This window comes from Oncorhynchus mykiss, chromosome 11 (genome assembly GCF_057628025.1).
Source record: "Oncorhynchus mykiss isolate SJ-2025 chromosome 11, ASM5762802v1, whole genome shotgun sequence".
Lineage (NCBI taxonomy): Eukaryota > Metazoa > Chordata > Actinopteri > Salmoniformes > Salmonidae > Oncorhynchus > Oncorhynchus mykiss.
The window spans coordinates 78400559-78422500 of record NC_143032.1 but is presented as its reverse complement, the minus strand read 5'-3'; the positions used below and the strand labels follow the sequence as shown (position 1 = coordinate 78422500).

At 45.1% G+C, this 21942-nt stretch overlaps 1 protein-coding gene across 4 annotated transcripts in view; it reads right to left on the bottom strand.

Moving 5' to 3' along the window:
* LOC110536406 (tight junction protein 2) overlaps positions 1-21942 on the bottom strand; it is a 194578-nt gene that overhangs the window by 31681 nt on the left and 140955 nt on the right. For all 4 annotated transcript variants that reach the window (XM_036936386.2, XM_090191180.1, XM_036936388.2 and 1 more), the window contains exons 8-10: positions 6207-6312; positions 4494-4642; positions 4190-4253 (exon numbers count right to left, since the gene is read on the bottom strand). In XM_036936386.2, coding sequence (XP_036792281.2) covers positions 4190-4253; positions 4494-4642; positions 6207-6312 — 319 coding nt within the window. The remainder of the gene's footprint in view (positions 1-4189; positions 4254-4493; positions 4643-6206; positions 6313-21942) is intronic.

The window sequence follows — 21942 nt, the reverse complement described above, 5'->3', positions numbered from 1 at the left end:
CATGTGTTGCTGCCATGCTGTGTTGTCATGTGTTGCTACCGTGCTGTGTTGTCATGTGTTGCTGCCATGCTGTGTTGTCATGTGTTGCTCCCATGTTGTGTTGTCATGTGGTGTTGCTACCATGCTGTGTTGTCATGTGGTGTTGCTCCCATGTTGTGTTGTCATGTGGTGTTGCTACCATGTTGTGTTGTCATGTGGTGTTGCTACCATGCTGTGTTGTCATGTGGTGTTGCTACCATGTTGTGTTGTCATGTGGTGTTGCTCCCATGTTGTGTTGTCATGTGGTGTTGCTACCATGCTGTGTTGTCATGTGGTGTTGCTCCCATGTTGTGTTGTCATGTGGTGTTGCTACCATGCTGTGTTGTCATGTGGTGTTGCTACAATACTGTGTTGTCATGTGTTGCTGCCATGCTGTGTTGTCATGTGTTGCTGCCATGCTGTGTTGTCATGTGTTGCTGCCATGCTGTGTTGTCATGTGTTGCTGCCATGCTGTGTTGTCATGTGTTGCTACCGTGCTGTGTTGTCATGTGTTGCTGCCATGCTGTGTTGTCATGTGTTGCTCCCATGTTGTGTTGTCATGTGGTGTTGCTACCATGCTGTGTTGTCATGTGGTGTTGCTCCCATGTTGTGTTGTCATGTGGTGTTGCTCCCATGTTGTGTTGTCATGTGGTGTTGCTCCCATGCTGTGTTGTCATGTGTTGCTGCCATGCTGTGTTGTCATGTGTTGCTGCCATGCTGTGTTGTCATGTGTTGCTATCATGCTGTGTTGTCATGTGTTGCTACCATGCTGTGTTGTCATGTGTTGCTACCATGCTGTGTTGTCATGTGGTGTTGCTACCATACTGTGTTGTCATGTGTTGCTGCCATGTTGTGTTGTCATGTGTTGCTGCCATGCTGTGTTGTCATGTGTTGCTACCGTGCTGTGTTGTCATGTGTTGCTGCCATGCTGTGTTGTCATGTGTTGCTGCCATGCTGTGTTGTCATGTGTTGCTACCATGCTGTGTTGTCATGTGTTGCTGCCATGCTGTGTTGTCATGTGTTGCTGCCATGCTGTGTTGTCATGTGTTGCTACCATGCTGTGTTGTCATGTGGTGTTGCTACCATGCTGTGTTGTCATGTGGTGTTGCTACCATGTTGTGTTGTCATGTGGTGTTGCTCCCATGTTGTGTTGTCATGTGTTGCTCCCATGTTGTGTTGTCATGTGGTGTTGCTACCATGCTGTGTTGTCATGTGGTGTTGCTCCCATGTTGTGTTGTCATGTGGTGTTGCTCCCATGTTGTGTTGTCATGTGGTGTTGCTACCATGCTGTGTTGTCATGTGTTGCTCCCATGTTGTGTTGTCATGTGGTGTTGCTCCCATGTTGTGTTGTCATGTGGTGTTGCTACCATGCTGTGTTGTCATGTGTTGCTGCCATGCTGTGTTGTCATGTGTTGCTATCATGCTGTGTTGTCATGTGTTGCTACCATGCTGTGTTGTCATGTGTTGCTACCATGCTGTGTTGTCATGTGGTGTTGCTACCATACTGTGTTGTCATGTGTTGCTGCCATGTTGTGTTGTCATGTGTTGCTGCCATGCTGTGTTGTCATGTGTTGCTACCGTGCTGTGTTGTCATGTGTTGCTGCCATGCTGTGTTGTCATGTGTTGCTGCCATGCTGTGTTGTCATGTGTTGCTACCATGCTGTGTTGTCATGTGTTGCTGCCATGCTGTGTTGTCATGTGTTGCTGCCATGCTGTGTTGTCATGTGTTGCTACCATGCTGTGTTGTCATGTGTTGCTACCATGCTGTGTTGTCATGTGGTGTTGCTACCATGCTGTGTTGTCATGTGGTGTTGCTACCATGCTGTGTTGTCATGTGGTGTTGCTACCATGCTGTGTTGTCATGTGGTGTTGTTACCATGCTGTGTTGTCATGTGTTTCTGCCATGCTGTGCTGCCATGTTGTGTTGCTGTCTTAGGTTTCTCTATATGTAGTGTTGTGTTGTCTCTCTTGTCGTGATGTGTGTTTTGTCCAACATCTTTTGTTTGATCCCAGCCCCCGTCCCCGCAGGAGGCCTTTTGGTAGGCCGTCATTGGAAATAATAATTTGTTCTTAACTGGCTTGCCTAGTTATTAAATAATAAATAAATAAAAATCATTGAGTAATTCAAGTTGAAGGCTGACTGGAGTACTGCAGGCTGCCATGAGCAACGGAACTATCATTATAACTTCTTCTGTGCATGGTTTTTAAATTATCGGTTTAAGGACATAAACTCAGGATAAAAAGAAACGTCCTCTCACTGTCAACTGTGTTTATTTTCAGCAAACTTAACGTGTGTAAATATTTGTATGAACATAAGATTCAACAACTGAAACATAAACTGAACAAGTTCCACAGACATGTGATTAACAGAAATGGAATAATGTGTCCCTGAAAAAAAGGGGGGGGTTAAAATCTAAAGTAACAGTCAATATCTGATGTGGCCACCAGCTGCAATTAAGTACTGCAGTGCATCTCCTCCTCATGGACTGCACCAGATTTGCCAGTTCTTGCTGTGAGATGTTACCCCACTCTTCCACCAAGGCACCTGCAAGTTCCCAGACATTTCTGGGAGGAATGGCCCTAGCCCTCACCCTCCGATCCAACAGGTCCCAGACATGTTTAATGGGATTGAGATCCTGGCTCTTCGCTGGCTATGGCAGAACACTGACATTCCTGTCTTGCAGGAAATCACACACAGAACGAGCAGTATGGCTGGTGGCATTGTCATGCTGAAGGGTCATGTCAGGATGAGCCTGCAGGAAGGGTACCACATGAGAGAGGAGGATGTCTTCCCTGTAACACACAGCATTGTGATTGCCTGCAATGACAACAAGCTCAGTCCGATGATGCGGTGACACACCGCCCCAGACCATGACGGACCCTCCACCTCTAAATCGATCCCGCTCCAGAGTACAGGCCTCGGTGTAACGCCTCGGTGTAACGCAGCGACGGTGGGTTTGTGCCCATAGGCGACATTGTTGCCAGTGATGTCTGGTGAGGACCTGCCTTACAACAGGCCTACAAGCCCTCAGTCCAGCCTCTCTCAGCCTATTGCGGACAGTCTGAGAACTGACGGAAGGATTGTGCGTTCCTGGTGTAACCCGGGCAGTTGTTGTTGCCATCCTGTACCTGTCAGACAGGTGTGGTGTTCGGATGTACCGATCCTGTGCAGGTGTTGTTACACGTGCTCTGCCACTGCGAGGATGGTCAGCTGTCCGTCCTGTCTCCCTGTAGCACTGTCTTAGGCATCTCACAGTACGGACATTGCAATTTATTACCCTGGCCACATCTGCAGTCCTCATGCCTCCTTGCAGCATGCCTAAAGCATGTTCACGCAGATGAGCAGGGACCCTGGGCATCTTTCTTTTGGTGTTTTTTAGAATCAGTAGAAAGGCCTCTTTAGTGTCCTAAGTTTTCATAACTGTGACCTTAATTGACTACCGTCTGTAAGCTGTTAGTGTCTTAACGACCGTTCCACAGGTGCATGTTCATTAATTGTTTATGGTTCATTGAACAAGCATGGAAAACAGTGTTTAAACCCTTTACAATGAAGACCTGTGAAGAATTATCTTTGAAAGACAGGGTCCAGAAAAAGGGACGTTTCTTTTTTTTGCTGAGTTTACATCTGATGTATTAGAAGCAAATATTGGTACCATGACGGTCTTAAGAATTTGTATTTATTTAAACGAAGATTGACGACAAAGATGTTAACTGACTTGCCTAGTTAAATAAAGGTTCAGTCAAATAAAAAGTCTAGAGGAATACTATCACTCCTTTCTTTCTCCTGCCCCTCTTCCTCGGACTCTTCCTCTTCCATATGTAACCTTTACTAAACAGTCAGGTCAGGGTTTCTTATAAAGCAGAATAACTCTGGGCTGTGATCTTACTCACCCGTAGAGCTCTTCCTCCTCTGGGCTGTGATCTTACTCACCCGTAGAGCTCTTCCTCCTCTGGGCTGTGATCTTACTCACCCGTAGAGCTCTTCCTCCTCTGGGCTGTGATCTTACTCACCCGTAGAGCTCTTCCTCCTCTGGGCTGTGATCTTACTCACCCGTAGAGCTCTTCCTCCTCTGGGCTGTGATCTTACTCACCCGTAGAGCTCTTCCTCCTCTGGGCTGTGATCTTACTCACCCGTAGAGCTCTTCCTCCTCTGGGCTGTGATCTTACTCACCCGTAGAGCTCTTCCTCCTCTGGGCTGGGGCGTAGCAGAATCTTAGGAGTGGTCTTTGCTGACACTGGAAAACAACAAACACATATGCATTAACACACTGAAACAAATAGTGATGGGTGAGTTCTCATCATTGACTCGTTGTCTACATACTCATCCACTGAAGGACAATGTCAGGTTGAAAAGCAGTAGTCTAAAAATCTGGGTACTAATGTTATAAGATTACATTTAAACAGGGCCTAGGTAGGATTTGAGGCCACTTGTTCTTGATGCATTGCAATGTGGGTAAAATATGCATTGTGGGTACCTGGTGGTTCGTCGAGGCGTGGCAGACCCTCTGATTCCAGGGTGGCAGGGCCCGGGGAGGGGGGGTCCTGTAGCGGGGGAACCCTGAAAGGTGAGGCCATGGCAGACATCTTGGCTACCCTTGGAGAGTCTTCCAGGCTGGTTAGAGGTCTGGGTGGGAAGGACACACTGGACAGGTTGGACACAGGAACAATACTGGAACAATACTGGAACAGTACCTCTATCTGACCTATACTGGAACAATACCTCTACCTGACCAACAGTATACTGGAACAATTCTGGAACAGTACCTCTATCTGACCTATACTGGAACAATACTGGAACAGTACCTCTACCTGACCTATACTGGAACAATACCTCTACCTGACCAACAGTATACTGGAACAATACTGGAACAGAACCTTTACCTGACCAACAGTATACTGGAACAATACTGGAACAGTACCTTTACCTGTCCTATACTGGAACAATACTGGAACAATACCTCTACCTGACCAACAGTATACTGGAACAATACTGGAACAGAACCTTTACCTGACCAACAGTATACTGGAACAATACTGGAACAGTACCTTTACCTGTCCTATACTGGAACAATACTGGAACAGTACATTTACCTGACCAACAGTATACTGGAACAATATTGGAACAGTACCTCTACCTGACCAACAGTATACTGGAACAATACTGGAACAGTACCTCTACCTGACCTATACTGGAACAATACTGGAACAATACCTCTACCTGACCTATACTAGAACAATACTGGAACAGTACATTTACCTGACCAACAGTATACTAGAACAATACTGGAACAGTACATTTACCTGACCAACAGTATACTGGAACAATACTGGAACAGTACCTCTACCTGACCTATACTAGAACAATACTGGAACAGTACATTTACCTGACCAACAGTATACTGGAACAATACTGGAACAGTACCTTTACCTGTCCAACAGTATACTGGAACAATACTGGAACAGTACATTTGCCTGACCAACAGTATACTGGAACAATACTGGAACAGTACCTCTATCTGACCAACAGTATACTGGAACAATACTGGAACAGTACCTTTACCTGGCCAACAGTATACTGGAACAATACTGGAACAGTACCTCTACCTGACCAACAGTATACTGGAACAGTACCTCTATCTGACCAACAGTATAATGGAACAATACTGGAACAGTACATTTACCTGTCCTATACTGGAACAATACTGGAACAGTACCTTTACCTGTCCTATACTGGAACAATACCTCTACCTGACCTTCAGTATACTGGAACAGTACCTTTACCTGACCTACAGTATACTGGAACAGTACCTCTACATGTCCTATATTGTAGCTCACCTCCTGTAACTAATCTCACATATTTCCATTCATCCATCCATCCATCATCCATCTATCCATCCACCCACTCAGTCATCCATCATCCATCCATTCAGTCATCCATCCATCCACTCAGTCATCCATCATCTATCTATCCATCCATCCACTCCCTCCACTCAGTCATCCACACTAAGAATGCAGTGTATTATTTATTACACAGTACAGTAACAACTTTCATAATATTTCTGACTGAGGTACACTGTATCTGTGTTCTCCTCTTCTCATATCCATCTATTCCTCCACGGACAGGTTTTATTATCTCTCTCCATCTCTATCTATTATAGAACTACTATTCCTCCCTCCCTCCATCCTACCTGGGGTAGTCTCTCTCATTAGAGGAATGGGAGGAGAGGTCAGAGTGACGAGATCTCCTGTCCTCCTGGGGAGAGTAGGAATGGTAGGACTCCATCTCTGAAATATCTGAGAGAAAGAGACAGAGATAGAGAGACAGAGAGAGAGAGGGAGAGTAAGAGAGAGAAAGAGAGAGAGAGGGGGGGGAGAAAGAGAGAGGGGGGGGGAAGAAAGAGAGAGAGGAGAGAGAGAGGGAGGAAGAGAGAGAGGGAGGAAGAGAGAGGGGGAGCGAGAGAGAGAGGGAGAAAGAGAGAGAAGGGAGAAAGAAAGAGAGAGGGGGACAGAGGGTGGAAGAGAGAGAGAGAGAGTGAGTGAGAAACAGAGAGATTAGATATAAACATATCGTATTCACTGTGTTCACTTCACCAGGAAGAATTTGTACACCAGTGGAAACCTGATTGGTTGTCCCAAGAAGAAGGCCCATCACCAGTCCCCTAGCTGTGTTGGAATCAGATAGAGGTGGAGGAGTTACTGAATGTTGTGTTCTGCCTCTCTATAACATGTCCTGAGTGACTTCACACTGCATGCAGTTCTGTACTATACTGTACTATAGAAACTCTGAAGATCTGACAAAGTCATGATAAAATGGCTGACATACAGTATTTAGTATGAAATATGATACTATCCATGACTCATAACAATTGAAGAGGTTAGTCTCCAGATCAGTGTGGCTATACATTCTACAACTAGATAGATCAGATTAAGATTAATCCAGATCAGTGTGGCTATGTATCCTACAACTAGATAGATCAGATTAAGATTAATCCAGATCAGTGTGGCTATGTATTCTACGACTAGATAGATCAGATATGTATTAGATTGTCTGTCTGGTTTCATAACAGTGAAATTAAAAGGTAGTGAGCACCTGTAGCCACACTGGGTCTGTAGTACACTCCTGACACATACAGACTGTGCTGTACAGTACAGAGCTCTAACAACACTCAGTCACTCTGCTCTGTCACTATATCCTGTTTATTCACCTCTTATCTCTTTGCCAATGAGAAGCCTTTCATTTGTCTTTCATGGTTTTTACCTTCTCAAACTGTGGCTGTCCTAGATTTGGGAGAGGAGGAGAGGATGAGGAGAGGAGAAGGGGATGTGTGTGCCTGCAGAAAAGCTGAGCCAGGTGTTAGAGAGAGAAAGAGAGAGAGAGAATGAGAAAGATAAAGAGAGAGGGAGAGACCATGTGTAGATGGATACATCATATCTAGTGCCCTGAGTTGTTCCTTACCACGTAACACTAACCAGGAAAAACTCCAGGCCTTTCGTTATAACCCAAAACTCTAGCCCAGAGTTTTTCCTGGTCAAAACTCAAGGCACTAGACTATGCCCCATTGATCTAAGGCGTTTGCCTTAGCTACAGCGTCGTAGTGTATTCAGTCTCACTCCATTACCAAATATATTTATTCACATCTCATTTTTGGCCAATTAAAAAGTGATTTGAGTGAATGTGATAGTGACCATGGCGATGTTTCCCTGGGACGGGCCATTAAATCTCTATTAATTACATTAGAGTTAGAATCATTCAGACAGACTGTAGCTGTAACGCAGTAGGGAAGAACAGTGGAGGGGAAAAAATTATGACTGGTCCTCATCAGGGAGAAAGAGAGAGAGAGAAAGAGAGAGAGAGAATGGGGTGAGAGAAAGAGAGAGGATGGAGGTGAGAGAGAGAGAGAGAACGGATGGGGAGGGAGATGAGAATGGAGGGAAAGAGACCATAAGAGCGAGAGAGTGAAGGAGTGATAACATGAGAAAGAGAGAGATAGAGGGAGGGAGAGAGAGATAGAGGGAGGGAGGGAGAGAGAGATAGAGGGAGGGAGAGAGAGAGAGGGAGAGAGATAGAGGGAGAGAGAGAGAGAGAGAGAGGGAGAGGGAGAGAGATAGAGAGAGAGAGAGAGAGAGAGGGAGAGGGAGAGGGAGAGGGAGAGGGAGAGAGAGATAGAGGAAGGGAGAGAGAGAGACAGAGAGATAGAGGGAGAGAGATAGAGGGAGGGAGAGAGAGAGATAGAGGGAGAGAGAGAGAGGAGAGGTGAGGGAGAGAGAGGGAGAGAGATAGAGGGAGGGAGAGAGATAGAGGGAGGGAGAGCGAGATAGAGGGAGGGAGAGATAGAGGGAGGGAGAGAGAGAGATAGAGGGAGGGAGAGAGAGAGAGATAGAGGGAGGGAGAGAGAGATAGAGGGAGGGAGGGAGAGAGAGATAGAGGGAGGGAGAGAGGGAGGGAGAGAGAGAGATAGAGGGAGGGAGAGAGAGAGAGAGAGGGAGAGGTGAGGGAGAGAGAGGGGAGAGAGATAGAGGGAGGGAGAGAGATAGAGGGAGGGAGAGAGAGAGAGATAGAGGGAGGGAGAGAGAGATAGAGGGAGGGAGAGAGAGATAGAGGGAGAGAGAGAGAGGGAGAGGTGAGGGAGAGAGAGGGAGAGAGATAGAGGGAGGGAGAGAGATAGAGGGAGGGAGAGAGAGAGAGATAGAGGGAGGGAGAGAGAGATAGAGGGAGGGAGAGAGAGATAGAGGGAGGGAGAGAGAGAGATAGAGGGAGAGAGAGAGAGGGAGAGGTGAGGGAGAGAGAGGGAGAGAGATAGAGGGAGGGAGAGAGATAGAGGGAGGGAGAGCGAGATAGAGGGAGGAGAGATAGAGGGAGGGAGAGAGAGAGATAGAGGGAGGGAGAGAGAGAGAGATAGAGGAGGGAGAGAGAGATAGAGGGAGGGAGGGAGAGAGAGATAGAGGGAGGGAGAGAGGGAGGGAGAGAGAGAGATAGAGGGGAGGGAGAGAGAGAGAGAGGGAGAGGGAGGGAGAGAGAGAGAGATAGAGGGAGGGGAGAGAGAGAGGAGGGAGAGAGAGATAGGGGAGGGAGAGAGAGAATAGAGGGAGAGAGAGGGGAAGGGTGAGGGAGAGAGAGGGAGAGAGATAGAGGGAGGGAGAGAGATAGAGGGAGGGAGAGAGAGAGAGATAGAGGGAGGGAGAGAGAGATAGAGGGAGGGAGAGAGAGAGATAGAGGGAGGGAGAGAGAGAGATAGAGGGAGGGAGAGAGAGAGATAGAGGGAGGGAGAGAGAGAGATAGAGGGAGGGAGAGAGATAGAGGGAGGAGAGAGAGAGAGAGAGAGAGAGGAGAGAGAGAGAGAGAGAGAGGGAGAGAGATAGAGGGAGGGAGATAGAGAGAGAGAGAGAGAGAGATAGAGGGAGAGGTAGAGGGAGGGAGAGAGAGAGAGATAGAGGGAGGGAGGGAGAGAGATAGAGGGAGGGAGAGAGAGAGAGGGGAGAGAGAGAGAGGGAGGGAGAGAGATAGAGGGAGGGAGATAGAGAGAGAGAGAGATAGAGGGAGAGGTAGAGAGAGAGAGAGAGAGAGATAGAGGGAGGGAGGGAGAGAGATAGAGGGAGGGAGAGAGAGAGAGGGAGAGAGAGAGAGAGAGAGGGAGAGAGAGAGAGGGAGGGAGATAGAGAGAGAGAGAGATAGAGGGAGAGGTAGAGAGAGAGAGAGAGAGAGATAGAGGGAGGGAGGGAGAGAGATAGAGGGAGGGAGATAGAGAGAGAGAGAGAGAAGATAGAGGGAGAGGTAGAGAGAGAGAGAGAGAGAGAGAGAGAGAGAGAGAGAGAGAGAGAGAGAGAGAGAGATAGAGGGAGAGGAGAGAGAGAGAGAGAGAGAGAGAGAGAGAGAGAGAGAGAGAGAGAGATAGAGGGAGAGAGAGAGAGAGAGAGAGAGAGAGAGAGGAGGGAAAGAGAGACAGAGAGAGGGAGAGGGAGAGGGAGAGGGAGAGGGAGAGAAGAGAGAGGAAGGGAGAGAGAGAGAGACAGAGAGATAGAGGGAGAGAGATAGCGGGAGGGGAGAGAGAGAGGGAGGGAGGGAGAGAGAGATAGAGGGAGGGAGAGAGGGAGGGAGAGAGAGAGATAGAGGGAGGGAGAGAGAGAGAGACAGAGAGATAGAGGGAGAGAGATAGAGGGAGGGAGAGAGAGAGGGAGGGAGGGAGAGAGAGATAGAGGGAGGGAGGGAGAGAGAGAGGGAGGGAGAGAGGATAGAGGGAGAGAGAGAGTGGGAGAGTGAGGGAGAGAGAGGGAGAGAGATAGAGGGAGGGAGAGAGAGAGAGATAGAGGGAGAGAGAGAGAGATAGAGGGAGGGAGAGAGAGATAGAGGGAGGGAGAGAGAGAGAGAGGGAGAGAGAGAGGGAGAGGTGAGGGAGAGAGAGGGAGAGAGATAGAGGGAGGGAGAGAGATAGAGGGAGGAGAGAGAGAGAGATAGAGGGAGGGAGAGAGAGATAGAGGGAGGGAGAGAGATAGAGGGAGGGAGAGAGAGAGATAGAGGGAGGGAGAGAGAGAGATAGAGGGAGGGAGAGAGAGAGAGATAGAGGGAGGGAGAGAGAGAGATAGAGGGAGGGAGAGAGAGAGAGAGAGAGGGAGAGAGAGAGAGAGAGAGAGAGAGAGAGAGAGAGAGAGAGGAGAGAGATAGAGAGAGAGAGAGAGAGAGAGAGAGGAGAGAGAGAGAGAGAGAGAGAGAGAGAGAGAGAGAGAGAGATAGAGGGAGGAGAGAGAGAGAGAGAGAGGAGATAGAGAGAGAGAGAGAGAGAGAGAGAGAGAGAGAGATAGAGGGAGAGGAGAGAGAGAGAGAGAGAGAGAGAGAGAGAGAGAGAGAGAGAGGAAAGAGAGAGAGAGAGGAAAGAGAGAGAGAGAGAGAGGTGAGGGTGTTACTGTGAATGGTGGTGTTGCATCTGAAAGTACATGATCCGGTTGCATTAACGTCCTCATGAGCAGCTCCTGTAAAGTACTATTGACAGACAGCCCAACAGACAGACAGCCCAACAGACAGACAGCCCGACAGACAGACAGCCCGACAGACAGACAGCCCAACAGACAGACAGCCCAACAGACAGACAGCCCGACAGACAGACAGCCCGACAGACAGACAGCCCAACAGACAGACAGCCCAACAGACAGACAGCCCGACAGACAGCCCAACAAACAGCCTGACAGACAGACAGCCTGACAGACAGCCCAACAAACAGCCTGACAGACAGTCAGCCCAACAGACAGACAGCCTGACAGACAGCCCAACAAACAGCCTGACAGACAGTCAGCCCAACAGACAGACAGCCTGACAGACAGCCCAACAAACAGCCCAACAGACAGCCCGACAGAGATGGCTAGACAGACAAAACAGACAGCTAGACAGACAGGCAGACAACTAGACAGACAGGAAAAGAGCTAGACAGACAGGCAGACAGTCCGACAGAAAGGAAGGAGGCTAGACAGACAAGTAGATGACAGGACAGACAGACAGGCAGACAGCCGGACGGTTAAACATACAAACAGACAGCTAGACAGAGACAGACAGGCAGACAGCTAGAGAGCCTGACAGACCAACGGCTAGACAGATGGCTAGACAATCAACCCAACAAACAGACAACCTGACAGACAGACAGACGGCTGGATAGACAGACAGACTGGCTGGCAGACAGACGACAGAAAGACAGGCAGCCCGACAGACAGCCTGACAGACAGATGGATAGACAGACAGGCAGACGGCTGGACAGAAAGACAGCTGGACAGACAAGACAGCCCAACAGAAGGCTGGACAGACGGACAAACAGACACAAATGGCTAGCTAGACAGACAGACAAAGCCCGACAGACCGACCCGACAAACATCCCGACAGACATCCCGACAGACATCCCGACAGACAGACGTGCCTCTCACAACAAAAAGTTGTGTGTTTCTAGCAGGAGAGCCTCACGTAGCAATAACTGGTAGGTATTAAAATAAGAGAGAGGTGAATGGGTTTATTGACGGGTGAATTGAAACATGGAAACATGAAATTATGTCAAAGCTTGTGCACTGTGGTTGGTTTAACTGGTGTGTTTGGTGATTTGTACTGGACAGAGCAGTCTGGTTTTGTCTCCTGTTGTCTAGACAGATAAATATTGGTGGTATTTACTGGTTGCCCTTTTGTAATGGCAACAGGCCACAAATGTTTCTGCTGTGTTGGCACTTTGCGGTATTTCACCTAACCGATATGGGAGTTTATTCATGTTTAATTTGTTTTCTAATTCTTTGTGGGTCTGTGTAATCTGTGGGAAATATGTGTCTCTAATATGGTCATACATTTGGCAGGAGGTTAGGAAGTGCAGCTCAGTTTCCACCTCATTTTGTGGGCAGTGAGCACATAGCCTGTCTTCTCTTGAGAGAAAGGTCTGCCTATGGCGGCCTTTCTCAATAGCAAGTCTAGGATAACTGAGTCTGTACATAGTCAAGGATTTCGTTAAGTTTGGGTCAGTCACAGTGGTCAGGTATTCTGTCACTGTGTACTCTCTGTTTAGGGCCAAATAGCATTCTAGTTTGCTCCAATTTGTGGTTGATTCTTTCCAGTGTCAAATAGTTATTTTTTGTTTTCTCATGATTTGGTTGGGTCTAATTGTGTTGCTGTCCTGGGGCCCTGTGGGGTCTGTTTGTGTTTCTGTGTGTGAACAGTCCCAGAAATAGCTGGCTGAAGGGACTCTTCTCTAGGATCCTCTCTCTGTAAGTGAGGACTTTGTGGTGAAATGTGTTGGCATCTCTTCCATTTTGTGAATTATTGCTTGGTGAGCTGACCCCAGACCTCACAACCATAAAGGGCAATGGGTCTATGACTTATTCAAGTATTTTTAGTCAGATCCTATGTCAAGTGTTATGTTCCCTTTGATGGCCTAGAAGGCTAGACAGACGGCTAGACAATCAACCCAACAAACAGACAACCTGACAAACAGACCGTCGGCTGGATAGACAGATCGACAGAAAGACAGGTTGACAGGCAGCCAGACAGTGTTCCTGTTCTTCTCTGTTCAAATCTTCAACTGCCCTCCCATTTCCTGTCTTCAGCCTATAGGGGCCTTCAGCCACACACTACTTCCTGGTAATCGGCCTATCCGCGCTTGATATACTGTGACAGTTGACAGGCAGGGAAGTCAGGTCTGTTTTCCTGGGCTGGACTGGGATCAGTCTATCACAGCCACAATGACAGGAACAGACCATGTATGATTAGCCCTGAAAATAACACACTTTGTATGAAATGGTAATGTGATGGTGTACGTTGAACAAACAATATACAGTAGGTTGAGACAAAAACACTGACACTAATTCACTCAAATCCGGTAGTATTCAACTCCTGTTAAACACGGAAGGAAGAATGTGAATATGTTGTTGCTATGGTTATAATGATGCAGTAATCTTCCAGTATTTGGAATTGAATAGTAGTCAAGTTACTACCCTTTCTCTAAGTTGTTGCAGGTTTTTACTAATGACAGAATATGGTGTACTCAGTATTAAAGCTATTTTTATTTTACCTTTATTTAACTCGGCAAGTCAGTTATGAACAAATTCTTAATTTCAACTAGTCCAACGCTCTAACCACTAGGCTACCCTGCCGCCCCTATGGGAAGAATAACAATTCACTTTAAGTGGTACAAAGCTAAGATGTATTTGTTCTGTATCTACTTTTAAGTACAATTAAATGTACAGTAAAATATTTGTAGTAAATGTAAAGTGAAAAATAAAATATGCGTTCCATTGGCATTATTCAACCTGTCGTACTTAATAAATCACACAGTACAAAATAGATAGTGATTAAAATACTTTATTAGTTTTAGGAAAGTGTAAAAAATAATAAAGTATAATAGCAAAAAGTAAGTGGAAAGTGTAAAAGCTTGACAACTTGTAGCCGTGTTGTGGCATGGTTCATTTTTACAGCTTAAAGGCAACGTTACTGTAGTGAGAGTCTGTCTTGGGTGGGACCTTCATCTAAAAGTATGACATTTAACCTGGAAGAGAGAAGACAAAAAGGATTTCTCTTTTGTAGGCTACGATTGAGGAAATCTCTTTTTGTGGTCAACACTGTATATTCTGTTTAACTTCCTAGTATGAGTTAGTAAAGTACTTAGGCTAGTAAATAGTGTACTTAGGCTAGTAATGAACCACTTTAAGTGACCCTGTCTGTCCTAGAAGTAAACGAAGTAAACTAACAATGGACTGGGTGACCTCTGTAACATGGCAGTGACAATACCTCATTTTGTGTCCCTTTTTATTTTTAACCCCTTAAAAGCCAGATTTTTTTTTTTACCTCAACAGGGCCGTGGCCTGATTGGTAGCTGTCTACTCTCAAGGAATATTTAAATAATGTCATTGGATACTTTTGAAATTAGTTTTCTACTGATGACTAATATAGAGTATCTTCACACTCCTAAACTGATCTGGATCAGCTGTAATATGTTTCCTATTTGACCCTATTCATGCTTATGAAACACCCAGTGTTGAGTCAAAGAATGGTTGGTTTTCATGCTCATGATGACTGTATAGTGTTGCCAATGAGACTTGGCAACCCAATGAGACTTGGCAACCCAATGAGACTTGGCAACCCAATGAGACTTGGCAACCCAATGAGACTTGGCAACCCAATGAGACTTGGGAACACTAATCTGTACTGTATAGTGTAGTGTAGTGTAGTGTTGTCACGATACCAGAAATTTGACTTCAATACCGATACCAGGTTAAGTAGCATGATACTCGATACCAGAACGATACTCGATACCAGAACGATACTTGATACCGAAACGATACTCGATACCGAAACGATACTCGATACCAGAACGATACTCGATACCGAAACGATACTCGACACCAGAACGATACTCGACACCAGAACGATACTCGATACCAGAACGATACTCGATACCGAAACGATACTCGACACCAGAACGATACTCGATACCAGAACGATACTCGATACCAAAACGATACTCGATACCAGAACGATACTCGATACCAGAACGATACTCGACACCAGAACGATACTCGATACCAGAACGATACTCGATACCAGAACGATACTCGATACCAGAACGATACTCGATACCGAAACGATACTCGATACCAGAACGATACTCGATACCAGAATGATACTCGATACCAGAACAACACTCGATACCAGAACGATACTCGATACCAGAACGATACTCGATACCAGAACGATACTCGATACCAGAACGATACTCGATACCAGAACGATACTCGATACCGAAACGATACTCGATACCGAAACGATACTCGATACCAGAACGATACTCGATACCAGAACAACACTCGATACCAGAACGATACTCGATACCAGAACGATACTCGATACCAGAATGATACTCGATACCAGAACGATACTCCATACCGAAACGATACTCGATACCAGAACGATACTCGATACCGAAACGATACTCGATACCAGAACAACACTCGATACCAGAATGATACTCGATACCAGAACAACACTCGATACCAGAACGATACTCGATACCGAAACGATACTCGATACCAGAACGATACTCGATACCGAAACGATACTCGATACCAGAACGATACTCGATACCAGAACGATACTCGATACCAGAACGATACTCGATACCAGAATGATACTCGATACCGAAACGATACTCGATACCAGAACGATACTCGATACCAGAACGATACTCGATACCGAAACGATACTCGATACCAGAATGATACTCGATACCGAAACGATACTCGATACCAGAATGATACTCGATACCAGAATGATACTCGATACCGAAACGATACTCGATACCAGAATGATACTCGATACCGAAACGATACTCGATACCGAAACGATACTCGATACCAGAATGATACTCGATACCGAAACGATACTCGATACCAGAATGATACTCGATACCAGAATGATACTCGATACCGAAACGATACTCGATACCAGAATGATACTCGATACCGAAATGATACTCGATACCGAAACGATACTCGATACCAGAACGATACTCGATACCAGAACGATACTCGATACCAGAACAACACTCGATACCAGAACAACACTCGATACCAGAACAACACTCGATACCAGAACGATACTCGATACCAGAACAACACTCGATACCAGAACGATACTCGATACCAGAACAACACTCGATACCAGAACAACACTCGATACCAGAACAACACTCGATACCAGAACGATACTCGATACCAGAACAACACTCGATACCAGAACGATACTCGATACCAGAACAACACTCGATACCAGAACGATACTCGATACCAGAACAACACTCGATACCAGAACGATACTCGATACCAGAACAACACTCGATACCAGAACGATACTCCATACCAGAACGATACTCGATACCAGAATGATACTCGATACCGAAACGATACTCGATACCGAAACGATACTCGATACCAGAACGATACTCGATACCGAAACGATACTCGATACCAGAACGATACTCCATACCAGAACGATACTCGATACCAGAACAACACTCGATACCAGAACAACACTCGATACCAGAATGATACTTGATACCAGAATGATACTCCATACCAGAACAACACTTGATACCAGAATGATACTCCATACCAGAATGATACTCGATACCAGAACAACACTTGATACCAGAATGATACTCCATACCAGAATGATACTCGATACCAGAACAACACTTGATACCAGAACGATACTCCATACCAGAATGATACTCGATACCAGAACAACACTTGATACCAGAATGATACTCCATACCAGAATGATACTCGATACCAGAACAACACTTGATACCAGAATGATACTCCATACCAGAATGATACATGATACCAGAACGATACTCGATACCGAAATGATACTCGATACCAGAACAACACTTGATACCAGAATGATACTCCATACCAGAACGATACTCCATACCAGAACGATACATGATACCAGAACGATACTCGATACCGAAATGATACTCGATACCAGAACAACACTCGATACCAGAATGATACTCGATACCAGAACAACACTCGATACCAGAATGATACTCGATACTAGAACAATACTCGTTACCAGAATGATACTCGTTACCAGAACGATACTCGATACCAGAACGATACTCGATACCAGAACGATACTCGTTACCAGAACGATACTTGACACCAAACGATACTCGATACCAGAACGATACTTGACACCAAACGATACTCGATACCAGAACGATACTTGACACCAAACGATACTCGATACCAGAACAATACTCGTTACCAGAACGATACTTGACACCAAACGATACTCGATACCAGAACGATACTTGACACCAAACGATACTCGATACCAGAACGATACTTGACACCAAACGATACTCGATACCAGAACAATACTCGTTACCAGAACGATACTTGACACCAAACGATACTCGATACCAGAACGATACTTGACACCAAACGATACTCGATACCAGAATGATACTTGACACCAAACGGTACTCGACACCAGAACAATACTTGACACCAAACGATACTCGATACCAGAATGATACTTGACACCAAACGATACTCGATACCAGAACGATACTTGACACCAAACGACACTCGACACCAGAACAACACTTGATACCAGAATGATACTCCATACCAGAATGATACTCCATACCAGAATGATACATGATACCAGAACGATACTCGATACCGAAATGATACTCGATACCAGAACAACACTTGATACCAGAATGATACTCCATACCAGAATGATACTCCATACCAGAACGATACATGATACCAGAACGATACTCGATACCGAAATGATACTCGATACCAGAACAACACTCGATACCAGAATGATACTCGATACCAGAACAACACTCGATACCAGAATGATACTCGATACTAGAACAATACTCGTTACCAGAATGATACTCGTTACCAGAACGATACTCGATACCAGAACGATACTCGATACCAGAACGATACCCGTTACCAGAACGATACTTGACACCAAACGATACTCGATACCAGAACGATACTTGACACCAAACGATACTCGATACCAGAACGATACTTGACACCAAACGATACTCGATACCAGAACAATACTCGTTACCAGAACGATACTTGACACCAAACGATACTCGATACCAGAACGATACTTGACACCAAACGATACTCGATACCAGAACGATACTTGACACCAAACGATACTCGATACCAGAACAATACTTGTTACCAGAACGATACTTGACACCAAACGATACTCGATACCAGAACGATACTTGACACCAAACGATACTCGATACCAGAACGATACTTGACACCAAACGATACTCGATACCAGAACGATACTTGACACCAAACGATACTCGATACCAGAATGATACTTGACACCAAACGGTACTCGACACCAGAACAATACTTGACACCAAACGATACTCGATACCAGAATGATACTTGACACCAAACGGTACTCGACACCAGAACAATACTTGACACCAAACGATACTCGATACCAGAATGATACTTGACACCAAACGATACTCGATACCAGAACGATACTTGACACCAAACGACACTCGACACCAGAACAATACTTGACACCAAACGATACTCGACACCAGAACAATACTTGACACCAAACGATACTCGATACCAGAATGATACTTGACACCAAACGGTACTCGACACCAGAACAATACTTGACACCAAACGATACTCGATACCAGAATGATACTTGACACCAAACGGTACTCGACACCAGAACAATACTTGACACCAAACGATACTCGATACCAGAATGATACTTGACACCAAACGGTACTCGACACCAGAATGATACTTGACACCAAACGATACTCGACACCAGAACAATACTTGACACCAAACGATACTCGATACCAGAACAATACTTGACACCAAACGATACTCGATACCAGAATGATACTTGACACCAAACGATACTCGACACCAGAACGATACTAGATACCAGAACGATACTCGATACCAGAATGATACTTGACACCAAACGATCACACTGCAAAAAAAACAATGCATATTAGCTATAATCAGAGAATAACCACTGTTATTAAAAACAACAACATTGAACAACATGTTAATAACTGGCAGAACAGCTGAAATAATAAAATAATAAAATATATTCTATTCTATATGCTATTTCTTTCAAAATCCAAACACCATATTAAATAACACAAGAATACCTTCAATGTTCCTTAAACAAAACCATATCTGAGACTCAGAGCATACAAAAAAAATGTTTTAAACTGTTTTAAAATGTAATTTGACACATCAGCGTTAATTTTGTCATCTATGTTCATATTATTTGGTCAAATGACATTCAGTAGACCTATATGATTCATTATTCAATACAGCTAAATAATTGTATTTATTAAATCAATTATTAGGTTCCAAAATGACATAGAACACTTTGAAGCTCATTTCAGAAACGTCAATATTGCAACAGTCTACACACCATAGCTATGCAATGGATTTTACATAGCATACTACAATTCCCATAGTGCATTTCATCTATCAGGGTGCAACGCTCCGCCCAGGGCTGATGACTGGCTACTACGAGTAGTGATGGGAAGTTCGGCTCTTTTAACTTACTTGAATCATTTTGACTCATCCAGTCAAAATAAAACATATTTTGACTCATTTTGTTCATTTGAGTTGGTAATGCCCAGAGCACGCAGGACCCGCTACTAGTGAACGATGAACTGAAAACTTAAAAGAGTCATGATTCTACAAGTCTCTCGTTCACATGTCGTTCACCATAACGGGCTTAATTGGAGTTGTTATTTTTTGACAGAGTTGTACACGTGTGCTTTAAACAACGGACATTTGCTGATTGTATATTTGTTGGTTACAAATACGATTATTTATTGGTACATTTGAAACAAGGTCTAGTTGTGGCAACAACCACACTAAGGGGGATACCTAGTCAGTTGTACAACAGAAAGGAAAGGGGGATACCTAGTCAGTTATACAACAGAAAGGGGGATACCTAGTCAGTTGTACAACAGAAAGGGGGATACCTAGTCAGTTCTACAACAGAAAGGGGGATACTTAGTCAGTTGTACAACAGAAAGGAAAGGGGGATACCTAGTCAGTTGTACAACAGAAAGGGGGATACCTAGTCAGTTATACAACAGAAAGGGGGATACCTAGTCAGTTGTACAACAGAAAGGAAAGGGGGATACCTAGTCAGTTGTACAACAGAAAGGAAAGGGGGATACCTAGTCAGTTATACAACAGAAAGGAAAGGGGGATACCTAGTCAGTTGTACAACAGAAAGGGGGATACCTAGTCAGTTGTACAACAGAAAGGGGGATACCTAGTCAGTTGTACAACAGAAAGGGGGATACCTAGTCAGTTGTACAACAGAAAGGAAAGGGGGATACCTAGTCAGTTGTACAACAGAAAGGAAAGGGGGATACCTAGTCAGTTGTACAACAGAAAGGGGGATACCTAGTCAGTTATACAACAGAAAGGAAAGGGGGATACCTAGTCAGTTGTACAACAGAAAGGAAAGGGGGATACCTAGTCAGTTATACAACAGAAAGGGGGATACCTAGTCAGTTGTACAACAGAAAGGAAAGGGGGATACCTAGTCAGTTGTACAACAGAAAGGAAAGGGAGATACCTAGTCAGTTGTACAACAGAAAAGGGGATACCTAGTCAGTTGTACAACAGAAAGGGGGATACCTAGTCAGTTCTACAACAGAAAGGGGGATACCTAGTCAGTTGTACAACAGAAAGGGGGATACCTAGTCAGTTATACAACAGAAAGGAAAGGGGGATACCTAGTCAGTTGTACAACAGAAAGGTGGATACCTAGTCAGTTGTACAACAGAAAGGGGGATACCTAGTCAGTTATACAACAGAAAGGGGGGTACCTAGTCAGTTGTACAACAGAAAGGAAAGGGGGATACCTAGTCAGTTGTACAACAGAAAGGAAAGGGGGATACCTAGTCAGTTGTACAACAGAAAGGGGGGTACCTAGTCAGTTGTACAACAGAAAGGAAAGGGGGATACCTAGTCAGTTGTACAACAGAAAGGAAAGGGGGATACCTAGTCAGTTGTACAACAGAAAGGAAAGGGGGATACCTAGTCAGATGTACAACAGAAAAGGGGATACCTAGTCAGTTGTACAACAGAAAGGGGGATACCTAGTCAGTTCTACAACAGAAAGGGGGATACCTAGTCAGTTGTACAACAGAAAGGGGGATACCTAGTCAGTTGTACAACAGAAAGGGGGATACCTAGTCAGTTGTACAACAGAAAGGAAAGGGGGATACCTAGTCAGTTGTACAACAGAAAGGAAAGGTGATACCTAGTCAGTTGTACAACAGAAAGGAAGGGGGATACCTAGGGGATACCTAGTCAGTTGTACAACAGAAAGGAAAGGGGGATACCTAGTCAGTTGTACAACAGAAAGGAAAGGGGGATACCTAGTCAGTTGTACAACAGAAAAGGGGATACCTAGTCAGTTGTACAACAGAAAGGGGGATACCTAGTCAGTTCTACAACAGAAAGGGGGATACCTAGTCAGTTGTACAACAGAAAGGAAAGGGGGATACCTAGTCAGTTGTACAACAGAAAAGGGGATACCTAGTCAGTTGTACAACAGAAAGGGGGATACCTAGTCAGTTCTACAACAGAAAGGGGGATACCTAGTCAGTTGTACAACAGAAAGGAAAGGGGGATACCTAGTCAGTTGTACAACAGAAAGGAAAGGGGGATACCTAGTCAGTTGTACAACAAAAAAGGGGATACCTAGTCAGTTGTACAACAGAAAGGGGGATACCTAGTCAGTTCTACAACAGAAAGGGGGATACCTAGTCAGTTGTACAACAGAAAGGAAAGGGGGATACCTAGTCAGTTGTACAACAGAAA